Consider the following 11,527-nt stretch of genomic DNA (forward strand, 5'->3'; position numbering starts at 1 on the left):
ATTTGGAAGCAAGCTAAGTGTCCATCAACAGATGAATGGATAAAGAAAACGTTGTACTTATACACAATGGAATACTATTTAGCCATAAAAACGAGTGAGATTCTGTCATTTCTAACAACATGGATGGAACTGGAGGTCATTATGTTAAGTGAAATAAGCCAGTCAGGAGTTCAAGACCAGCCTGGCCAACATGGTGAAACCCCTGCTCTATTAAAAATACAAAAAAAATTAGCTGGGTGTGGTGGTGCATGCCTGTAGTCACAGCTACTCAGGGAGGCTGAGGCAGAAGAATGGCTTGAACCCGGGAGGCAGAGGTTGCAGTGAGCTGAGATTGCACCACTGCACTCCAGCCTGGGTGACAGAGTGAAACTCTATCTCAAAAAAAAAAAAAAAAAGAAAAGAAAAGAAAAAGAAAAAGAATGAATAAAACCTAGTATTTGATAGCACAATAGGGTGACTGTAGTCAATAACAATTTAAGTGTACATTTTAAAATAACAAAAAGTGTATAATTAGATTGTTTCTAACACACAAGATAAATGCTTGAGGAGATGGATACCCAATTTTCCATGATGTGATTATTACGCATTGAGTGACTGTACCAAAATATCTCATGTACCCCATAAATATGTATACCTACTATATACCCACAAACATTAAAAATTTAGAAAAGTTTAAATAAAAAAGAGATCCACACAAACATATATATTCTCTACTGTGACATAAAGTGCATTTATTATTTTGTCTCAATCATGTATAGCTTTAGTTACAATATAAACCTAAAGGGAATTTCAACATGATAATTAACAACGTTGATTTGCTGGGCAAGGTGGCTCATGTCTATAATCCCAGAACTTAGGGAGGCAGAGGCGGGAGAATAGCTTGAGCCCAGGAGTTTGAAACCTGCCTGGGCAACATATCAAGAACCCATTCTCCACAGAAAAGAAAAAAAAATTAAAAAGACCAACAAAGGATTAATTTAACAAGGATATATCAAATTTTTAACCTTTGATACCATTTATGCAACACCACTTCATTGTTTAGGAATGAAACTAATTTCTTTAAACTATATACACTTTACGTGGCAACTACATGTGCTACATGGCTCTCAACTTTAATTTTCGAAAAGATGTTTTTTTGTGGTTGCATTTACGGAGGCATTTGCACATTCCAATTAAGTCATGTTGAAAATAAAAGCCAATTGCTACATTCACTACTCTTAATTCTGTGTTTTACCAAAACATTTGTGCTGGATGTCTGAAAAAAATTCACATGCAAAACATAAAACTATTAAAGAAAAAGTGTATTGTAGATTTTTTTAAAGTACAAAACCTAATCTCATTTCAAAAATTGAAAAATGCAGAGAAGGAAAATGGGGAGAAAAAAATCATATTCAATCATATAACCCAAAACAGCTACTGTTGATGTTTCAGTGTTAATTTCCCATACTTTTTTTTTTTTTTTGAAACAGGATCTCACTCTGTCGGCCAGGCTGGAGTGCAGTGGCCCAATCACAATCATGGTTCACTGTGAACCTCCTGTGTTCAAGGGATCTTCCCACCTCAGCCCCCTCAAGTAGATGGGACTATAGGCGCAAGCCACCATGCCCGGCTAATTTTTTTATATTTTTAGTAGAGATGGGGTTTCGCCATGTTGCCCAGGCTGGTCTCAAATTCCTGAACTCAAGTGACCTGTCTGCCTCGGCCTTCCAAAGTGCTAGGATTACAGGCGTGAGCCACCACACCTGGCCTCCCATACTTATTTCTATATCTATATGAATGTGCAACATGTCCATAAATCCTTGTGAAACTTATATTAGGTACAAACGACTTGGAAAGCAACAGAGAGGAAATCTGTCCAATACTTTAAATGTTTCTCATTTTGTAGGTTTTTGTTTTGTTTTGTTTTGCTTTGTTTTTGTTTTTGTTTTTGAGACAGGGTCTTTCTCTGTCACCCAGGCTGGAGTGCAGTGGCACAATCATGGCTCCCAGCAGCCTCGACCTCCTCCCTCAGGTGATCCTCCCACCTCTGCTTCCCGAGTAGCTGGGACTACAGGCACCAGCCACCACTCCCAGCTAATGTTTTTCTTGGTTTTGTTTTTTGTTTTGGTTTTGTTTTCAGTAGAGGTGGGGTTTTGCCATGTTGCCCAGGCCGATCTCGAACTCCTGGGCTCAAGCGATTCTCCCTGCTTGGCCTCCCAAAGTGCTAGAATTGCAGCTGTGAGCCACCACACCTGGCCTGGTTTTGTAGTTTTTATTTTCCAAGTAACAACACTTTCTTTATACTAAATGCTTCAATCCTGTTATGTTTTACAACTTAAACGGTGGTGATTATATTGAAAGCTAAGATTCTTGCAATAAAATGGGCTAAATCATGCATAAATCTTTTCACTGTGGCATTTTTCTATCTTGTGTATCTCTTATCTTTATGGACACTCATTTTTTAAAACAAAAAAATGAGTTACTGTAATTTCTTTCTTTTGTTTATTGGATTACATACATCTCACACATTCTTTCCCATGTCCATAGAGCATATATAAAAACTGATCATATACTAGACCACAGAGAAAGCCTAAGTCTTTTTTTTTTTTCTTGAGATGGAGTCTCGCTCTGTCTCCCAGGCTGGAGTGCAGTGGCGCAATCTTGGCTCACTGCAACCTCTGACTCCCTGGTTCAAGCAATTCTCCTGCCTCAGCCTCCCGAGTAGCTGGGATTACAGGCACGGGCCACCATGCCTGGCTAATTTTTGTATTTTTAGTAGAGACGGGGTTTCACCATGTTGGCCAGGATGGTCTCAATCTCTTGACCTCGTGATCCTCCCGCCTTGGCCTTCCCAAAGAGCTGGGATTACAGGCGTGAGCCACCGCACCCCGGCTAAGTCTTAAATTATGAAAACCTCTACAAGTCTAATTTTCTAAATAGGAAGGGATTCAAACTCAGTAATTCAAGTGTTGAAACAAACAAAAACGGAAAACGACACTACTCAGTTAACAGATTATTGTGCTTTTGGCTTCTTGAGTAGGAGGAAAGTCGGGCAGGAAGGGCGTCAGGAATGTTTGTGACACGTGAATGGGGCCGTGTGCAAACCTTGTATGACATCACTGAGACCTCTAGTGGAAAACAGCTATTTCCTTCTAAGCCGCCCAAAGGGGAGTTGCGCCGCGGCCTGCGGGGCGGAGGTGGGCCTGCTCACTGGAAGATCACACCGCAGCCATGAGCAGTAAGGATTTCTTCGCTTGTGGACACTCTGGCCATTGGGCTCGGGGATGCCCTAGAGGAGGAGCTGGAGGGCGAGGAGGTGGAGGCCATGGCAGAGGTTCTCAGTGTGGTTCCACCACCCTATCTTACACCTGTTACTGCTGTGGTGAGTCCGGTCGTCATGCTAAGAACTGTGTCCTTCTCGGAAACATCTGCTACAACTGTGGGAGAAGCGGCCACATCGCCAAAGACTGTAAGGAACCTAAACGAGAGAGACACCAACACTGCTATAACTGCGGCAGACTAGGACATCTGGCTCGTGATTGTGATCGTCAGAAAGAGCAGAAATGCTACTCTTGCGGCAAACTTGGGCACATTCAGAAGGACTGCGCCCAGGTCAAGTGTTACCGATGCGGCGAGATTGGCCACGTGTCCATCAATTGCAGCAAGGCGAGCGAGGTCACCTGCTACCGCTGCGGCAAATCCGGACATCTAGCCAAGGAATGTCCCAGTGAGGTTACCGCTTAAATCTTTCCCCGCCTCCTTTTGCTGATTAATAATTGTATTATTTTCTCTGAAACCTACTCACCGAAAGGTCCATAGATTGAGGCTACTCTCAGACAAGTGAGCTTTAATTACCATGTTAAAGGAGGAAAGAGCTAGGAAAAAAAAAAACTCAGAAAAGTTCATCATTGGTAGATGCCCCACAATTAATGTGTTGCTTCTGCCCCACGGGCAAATCTGGTTATTAAATAGTCATTCTGAGCACCAATCACTTTTGGGGTTCTTTTGTTGTATTTTGATTTAACACACTTAATTAAGAGGCACTATTGGAAGAGCTGGATCTATATTGGTGAACAAATTAGAACAAGTTTAGAAACACAGGCCTAGAATCTATTAACAAGAAAAATAGTGTGTCAGATGAAGGTAAATTGCCATAGAGAGAAAGAACAGGAGGTAAAAGGATAAAAAGAGAATGTGTATGTGGGGGAAAGAGGGAAAGAATGTGGTTCTGTTTTAGATACACAAGGGCACCCTGAGGAGGTTATATTTCCTCAGAGATCCACAGGGCAAATAAAGCTGATTCTGAAAATCCATGACCTTGCCGAAGTAACTTTAATTTTATCATATTGATGGCTTTGAATTATCTGGCCTCATTAGCTTTTAAACAACATTGAACGAGACATCTCTGTCTGGCCCTGTGTAGAGTGTGTAGTTTAATGAAAATAAACCAGAAACAAAATGTATAATGTATATGAGCTGCTTTGAGAGAGAGAGCAATCAAAAAAACAGAAACAAAAAATCTTAACAGGCCGGGCGCAGTGGCTTACACCTCTAATCCCAGCACTTTGGGAGGCCAGACCAGGAGGATCATTTGAGCCCAGGAGTTTGAGACCAGCCTGGGCAACACAGTGAGCTTTTCTCTACAAAAAATACAAAATTAGCCGGGTGTGGTGGCGCATGCCTGTAGTCCCAGCTACTCTAGAAGCTTAGGTGGGATGATTGCTTGAGCGCAAGAGATCAAGGCTGCAGTGAGCTATGATCACACCATTGCACTACAGCCTGGGAGACAGAGTGATAGATACCTTGTCTTTAAAAACACAAAACAAAATACCTTAACAGCAAATCATGGACATATAGATATTGATGGCAAAGTTTGGACGTATATATACATATATAGTTCGTTTGAGACGGAGTCTTACTCTGTTGCCCAGGATAGACTTCGGTGGCACAATCTCGGCTCACTGCAATCTCTACCATGATCTCAGCTCACTGCAATCTCTATCGCTGAGGTGATTCTCCTGCCTCAGCCTCCTGAGTAGCTGGGATTACAGGTGCCTGCCACCACACTTAGCTAATTTTTCTATTTTTAGTAGAGATGGGGTTTTGCCATATTGGCCAGGCTGGTCTCTAACTCTTGGCCTCAAGTGATCTGCCTGCCTTGGCCTCCCAAAGTGCTGGGATTACAGGTGTGAGCCACTGCACCCAGCCTGGACTTTATATATTTTTAAAATATATAAGTATATAAGAAAACAAGTATAAACATTAAGATTAAGCAGAGTTTGGGGATTCATTAATTTGAAAAACACTCTTCACAGAAATGAAAATCATATTTATATTTAGGAGTTTCTGAAAATATATTTTCTTTTCTTTTTTTTTTTTTTTGAGACAGTCTCGCTCTGTCGCCCAGGCCAGAGTACAGTGGCGCGATCTTGGCTCACTGCAACCTCTGCCTCCCGGGTTCAAGCAATTCTCCTGCCTCAGCCTCCTGGGTAGCTGGAATTACAGGCATATACCACCATGCCCAGCTAATTTTTGTATTTTTAGTAGGGACGGGGTTTCACCATGTTGGCCAGGCTGGTCTCGCACTCCTGATGTCAGGGGATCCGCCTGCCTCAGCCTCCCAAAGTGCTGGGATTACAGGCATGAGCCACCATGCCAAGCTCAAAATGTGTTTTCTCAGATATAACAATATTGAGTTTCATATGCTGGAATCCATTTTTTAAATTCAGATTTGAAAAACAACCAAACTTTCATAAAATAGAAAAAGCACTTTTAAACTCGAAATAAAACTGAGAGTGGGAGAGGTAACTGTTGCATCAAGAGAAAATTGAAGTTGTAATGGAAACTGGTTTACAAAATAATAATGTCAAACCTAGGATATGATATAATTTATAGCAGAAAGGCTAGTACAGGGGTACAGTTTTTGACACATAAACTCAAAGGGTTAAAAAATGTAACTTATTTGTAACTGAAGCCACATTATTTATTTATTTATTTTTGAGACAGAGTCTCACTCTGTCGCCCAGGCTGGAGTGCAATGGTGCAATCTGGGCTCACTGCAGCCTCAACCTCCTGGGCTCAAACAATCCTTCCGCCTCAACCTGCTGAGTAGCTGGGACTGCAGGTGAGCACCACCACACTCAGCTAATTTTTGTATTTTTTTTTGTAGAAGCAGGGTCTCACTATGTTGCTCAGGCTGCTCTTGAACTCCTGAGCTCAATTGATCCATCAGCCTCAGCCTCCCAGATTGCTGGGATTACAGGCATGAGCCACTGTGCCTGGCCATATTATTTTTTCAAATCTTTTTGTAGATTTGTTTGCTCTCTTTACATGTCTTTGTATAGTGTCTGTTTACATATTTTGCCCATTTTTCATTAAGTTATCTTATCGTCAAGTTCTAAGAGTTCTTTTCGTTTTCTACATAAGTCTTTTGTTAGACCTAAGTTTTTTATATGCATTCTCTCAGCCTGTGGCTTGCCTTTTCGTTTTCATAATAGTGTTTCTTTTAAAAAAAAAAAAAATTAGGCCTGGTGTGGTGGCTCACGCTTGTAATCCCAGAACTTTGGGAGGCCGAGGCGGGTGGATCACGAGGTCAGGAGATCGAGATCACGGTGAAACCCCGTCTCTACTAAAAAATACAAAAAATTAGCCGGGCGTGGTGGGGGGCGCCTGTAGTCCCAGCTACTCGGAGAGGCTGAGGCAGGAAAATGGTGTGAACCCGGGAGGCGGAGCTTGCAGTGAGCCGAGATCGCGCCACTGCACTCCAGCCTGGGTGACAGAGCGAGACTCCGTCTCAAAAAAAAAAAAAAAAGTAGATTCAGGGGGTATATGTGCAGGTTTGTTACATGGATATAATGCATAATGCTGGGGTTTGGGTTTCTATTCAACCCATCACCCAAATAGTGAACATAGTACACAATAGGTAGTTTTTCAACACTTCCCTTCCCACTCTCCCCCTGTTTGTAGTCCCCAGTGTCTACTGTTTCTGTCTTTATGTCCATTGTTTAGTTCCCATTTATAAGTGAGAAAATGCAGTATTTGGTTTTCCATTTCTGTATTAATTCACTTAGGATAATGGCCTCCAGCTGCATCCATGTTGCTGCAAAGGACGTGATTTTGTTATTTTATATGGCTGTGTAGTATTCCATGGTGTATATGTAACACATTTTTTTTTTAAGAGACAGAGTCTCACTCTGTCACCCAGGCTGGAGTGCAGTGGCACGATCTCGGCTCACTGCAAGCTCTGCCTCCTGGGTTCACGCCATTCTTCTGCCTCAGCCTCCTGAGTAACTGGGACTACGGGCATGCCCGCCACCATGCCCGGCTAATTTTTGTATTTTTAGTAGAGACGGGGTTTCACTGTGTTAGCCAGGATGGTCTCGAACTCCTGACCTCGTGATCTGCCTGCCTCGGCCTCCCAAAGTGCTGGGATTACAGGCGTGAGCCACCGGGCCCAGCCTTGTAACACATTTTCTTTGACCAGTCCACTGTTGAAGGGAAGTTAGGTTGATTCCATGACTTTGCTATTGTGAATAGTGCTGTGATAATCATATGAGTGCAGGTGTCTTTTTCATAGAATGAGTACTTTTCCTTTGGGTAGATACCCAGTAGTGGGATTGCTGGGCTGAATGGTAGTTCTATTTTTAGTTCTTTGAGAAATCTCCATACTGTTTTCAATAGAGTTTGAACTAATTTACTTGCCCACCAACAGTGTATAAGCATTCCCTTATCTCCACATCCTCACCAACATCAGTTATTTTTTAACTTTTTAATAATAGCCATTCTGACTAGTGTGAGATAGTATCTCATTGAAGCCACACTCTTTTATGAACCACCATAAGTGTAATCTTTCATTCCCAGCTAAAAGATCCCTTCCATTCGGCTGAGTTCCTTTCCACTTCTGTAACCCTCTTGGGCTCCTAGAGATTAATTCTGTCATTCTTTGTGACTCTCAGCCCCTAAGTGGGGCCATCTCAGTCCAATCTGCCAAGGCACAACTTGTAACTCCTACATCACACTTAGCAAACAAAAATTATTGGGTCTCATCACTGTGCTGGACTCTATTTAGGAAAGGAGGAACAAAGGATTCTGTGTTTGAATTCCTCCAAATCTGGAGTTTCATTTCCCATGCCCTCAGGAGTTTGGCCCACAGTTGCAGGAGGAAGAGTCTGTGTCCTTTTATTAAGGATACACTCAGCCTTTTAAGCCCTCTACATTTCCTGTCTCTAGGAAATCTTTTCTAGTCTCAGGGGAAGGAAAACCTTATTTTGGCTCATCAACATCCTTATGTCAGAAAATATGAAATGGTAGCCCTCTTACTGAATCAGGTTAACAAATGTGTTTAGTTTGACCCACAGATTGTTTAACAATATTTGTGAATTACATGTCAACATTTAAAAATTGGAACATTTCTCATAAAAATACTTATTTTTGGCCGAGCGCAGTGGCTCACGCCTATAATCCCAGCACTTCGGGAGGCCGAGGCAGGTGGATCATCTGAGGTCGAGAGTTGGAGACCAGCCCTACCAACATGGAGAAACCCCGTCTCTACTAAAAATACAAAATTAGCCGGGCGTGGTGGCGCATGCAATCCCAGCTACTCAGGAGGCTGAGGCAGGAGAGTTGCTTGAATCCGGGAGGCGGAGGTTGCAATGAGCCAAGATTGCACCATTGCACTCAAGCCTGGGCAACAAGAGCGAAACTCCATCTCAAAAAAAAAAAACAACAACTTATTTTTAGTCTCTGTGGAACAAAAGCAAAGATCAGGAAGCAAAAAACACACATTCCTGTGGAAAACTTTCAGGTGCACTACTCCCTGTAGTCTTGCAAAAGTCACAGCCAGTATTCTGTACTTGAGTCCATAACCCATGCTGTATGCCTTGGGACATGGGTAGACAACTATATAACATCCACCACACAAGTTTTAGGTAAAACTGCTTATATAAGCCCCGTATTAATAGATACAAACAGGAAGACACATCAATAGAGACTAAAAAAGCATTTTATAAAATTGAAGCGTCTTCCTGATTTACAAACAAAATATCTGTTAAAAAATAAGATAGGGCTAACAGGGTTTCTGCTTCCAAGAAGATGAAATACATGTACTATTCTTCTGGCTAAATGCAAACAAATACCTCTGAACACTGTATGTAAAATACACATAAGAAAACTGGGCTGGGCACGGTGGCTCACGTCTGTAATCCCAGCACTTTGGGAGGCTGAGGCGGGTGGATCACGAGGTCAGGAGTTCGAGACCAGTCTGGCCAACATAGTGAAACCCCGTCTCTACTAAAAATACAAAAAAAAATTAGCCAGGCATGGTGGTGTGCATGTGTAATCCCAGCTACTTGGGAGGGAGGTTGAGGCAGGAGAATCGCGCGAACCCAGGAGGCAGAGGTTACAGTGAGCCGAGATCGCGCCGCTGCACTCCAGTCTGGGCGACAGAACGAGACTCCGTCAGAAAAAAAAAAAAAGGAAAACTGAAAGGTGGTGGGAAGAAGTCAAATAGGCTAGGGACCTCTGAACCAAGGAACTACACGGTAGTGAGTTCCTTGGTTTTTTGTTTAACATCATATATCCAGACTTGAAGCAGAAGAAGCCAGCATCCCAGAAACTTCAATAGGCACAGACATAAAAAGCCCCAAGAAAAGCTTGCTCTTATCAGCCAAAGGGCCAGAAAAAACACAGCCTAGAAAGATAGAAAACTTTTAGACAATAACTGCTCTCCTTCAGGCAAACATCGTGGAAAAAAATTATGGTCTTGGCCGGGCACAGCAGCTCATGCCTGTAATCCCAGCACTTTGGGAGGCCAAGGTGGGTGAATCACGAGGTCAGGAGTTCGAGGCCAGCCTGACCAACATGGTGAAACCCCGTATCTACTAAAATTACAAATATTAGCTGGGTGTGGTGGCACGCACCTGTAATCCCAGCTACTCAGGAGCCTGAGGCAGGAGAATTGCTTGAACCTGGGAGGCGGAGGTTGCAGTGAGCCAAGATGACGCCACTGCATTCCAGCTCTGGGTGACAGAGCAAGACTCTGTCTCAAAATATATATATATATATATATATATATATATATATATATTATGGTCTCACCACCAGCAAAGGCCTAGTGGGGAGCCCAGACTTATACCCTCATGAATATTCAAAAATCAATAAATGTAAGCCACCAAGTTAATATGCTAAAGAGGAAAATCACATAGTTGTATGAATTGATGCAGAAAAAGCTGTTGACAAAATCCAACTTTCATTCATGATAAAAACTCAGAAAAATAAAATAAAAAGGAACTTCCTCTATGCAGTAAATAACATCTACAAAAAACCTGAAGTTAACATTATACCTAATGGTGAAAGACAGAATGCCTTTCACTAGAGATTAGAAAAAAGGCAAGGATGGCCAGGCGTGGTGGCTCATGCCTGTAATCCTAGCACTTTGGAAGGCCAAGGTGGGTGGATCACCTGAGGTTGGGAGTTCGAGACCAGCCTGACCAACATGGAGAAACCTCGTCTCTACTAAAAATACAAAATTAGCCTGGCATGGTGGCACATGCCTGTAATCCCAGCTACTCAGGAGGCTGAGGCAGGAGAATCGCTTGAACCCCGGATGCAGAGGTTGCAGTGAGCTGAGATTGTGCCATTGCACTCCAGTCTGGATGACAGAGCAAGACTCTGTCTCAAAAAAAAAAAAAAGAAAGAAAGAAAGAAAAAAGAAAAAAAGAAAAAAGGCAAGGATGTAGGATTTTACACTCACAATGTTTTTCAACATAGTGACGGAAGTTCAAGTTAGTGTAATAAGGCAGTAACAGAAAATAAAAGGCATACGTATCAGAGAGGAAAGACCAAAACTGTTCCTATTTGCAGATGACATGATTGTCTACATAGAAAATCCCAAGTAATTACTGGGAAAAAACACACACAAAAAAATCTCCTAGAACTGATGATTATAGCAGGGCTGCAACAAACAAGGAAAACATACAAAAATCAATTGTATTTCTATATATTACTAATGAATACATGGATGCTAAAATTAAAATATGATACCAGTTAATAGTCACTCAAAAATGAAATAACTAAGTGTAAATTAATGAAACATGTACAGTAATTGTATGCTGAAAAGTAAAAAATACTGATGAAGGAAATCAAAGATCTAAATACATGGAGAAACAATCATGTTCATGGATTGGCTCAACAAATGAAATATATCTATTCTCCTCAAACTGATACACATATTTGATGGAATTTCTGTTACAATACCAGCAAGATTTTTTGTAGGTATAGATTATTCTAAAATTTATAGAGAAAGGCAAAGGAACTAGAATAGCTGAAGCAATTTTGAAAAACAAGGATAAAATGGGAAGAATCAGTCTACTTTATTTTAAAATATATAGTTATAATAAACAAGATAGAATGATATGGTAGAGATATAGGCATGTAGATCAATGTCACAGAATAAAAAAAGAAGTAAACACATACAAATATGCCCAACTGAGTGGTGATCATTATGCTTCTGGAATCATACTCCAAGGGCATGACTCTCTCATTCATGCAC

General features: G+C 41.7%; 1 protein-coding gene across 1 annotated transcript; it reads left to right on the top strand.

Moving 5' to 3' along the window:
• Window positions 1-3,131: 3,131 nt before the first annotated feature.
• On the top strand, window positions 3,132-3,967 carry ZCCHC13 (zinc finger CCHC-type containing 13). Its single transcript, XM_004092455.3, has one exon. It carries the CDS (start codon window positions 3,211-3,213, stop codon window positions 3,721-3,723), a length of 513 nt encoding a protein of 170 aa, XP_004092503.3. The 5' UTR covers window positions 3,132-3,210; the 3' UTR covers window positions 3,724-3,967.
• Window positions 3,968-11,527: the final 7,560 nt, after the last annotated feature.

The sequence above is a fragment of the Nomascus leucogenys genome, chromosome X (genome assembly GCF_006542625.1).
Source record: "Nomascus leucogenys isolate Asia chromosome X, Asia_NLE_v1, whole genome shotgun sequence".
NCBI lineage: Eukaryota > Metazoa > Chordata > Mammalia > Primates > Hylobatidae > Nomascus > Nomascus leucogenys.

Bases quoted from the DNA above. Each gene is read 5' to 3' on its own strand.
- ZCCHC13 (XM_004092455.3), top strand. From the start codon at position 3,211: ATGAGCAGTAAGGATTTCTTCGCTTGTGGACACTCTGGCCATTGGGCT.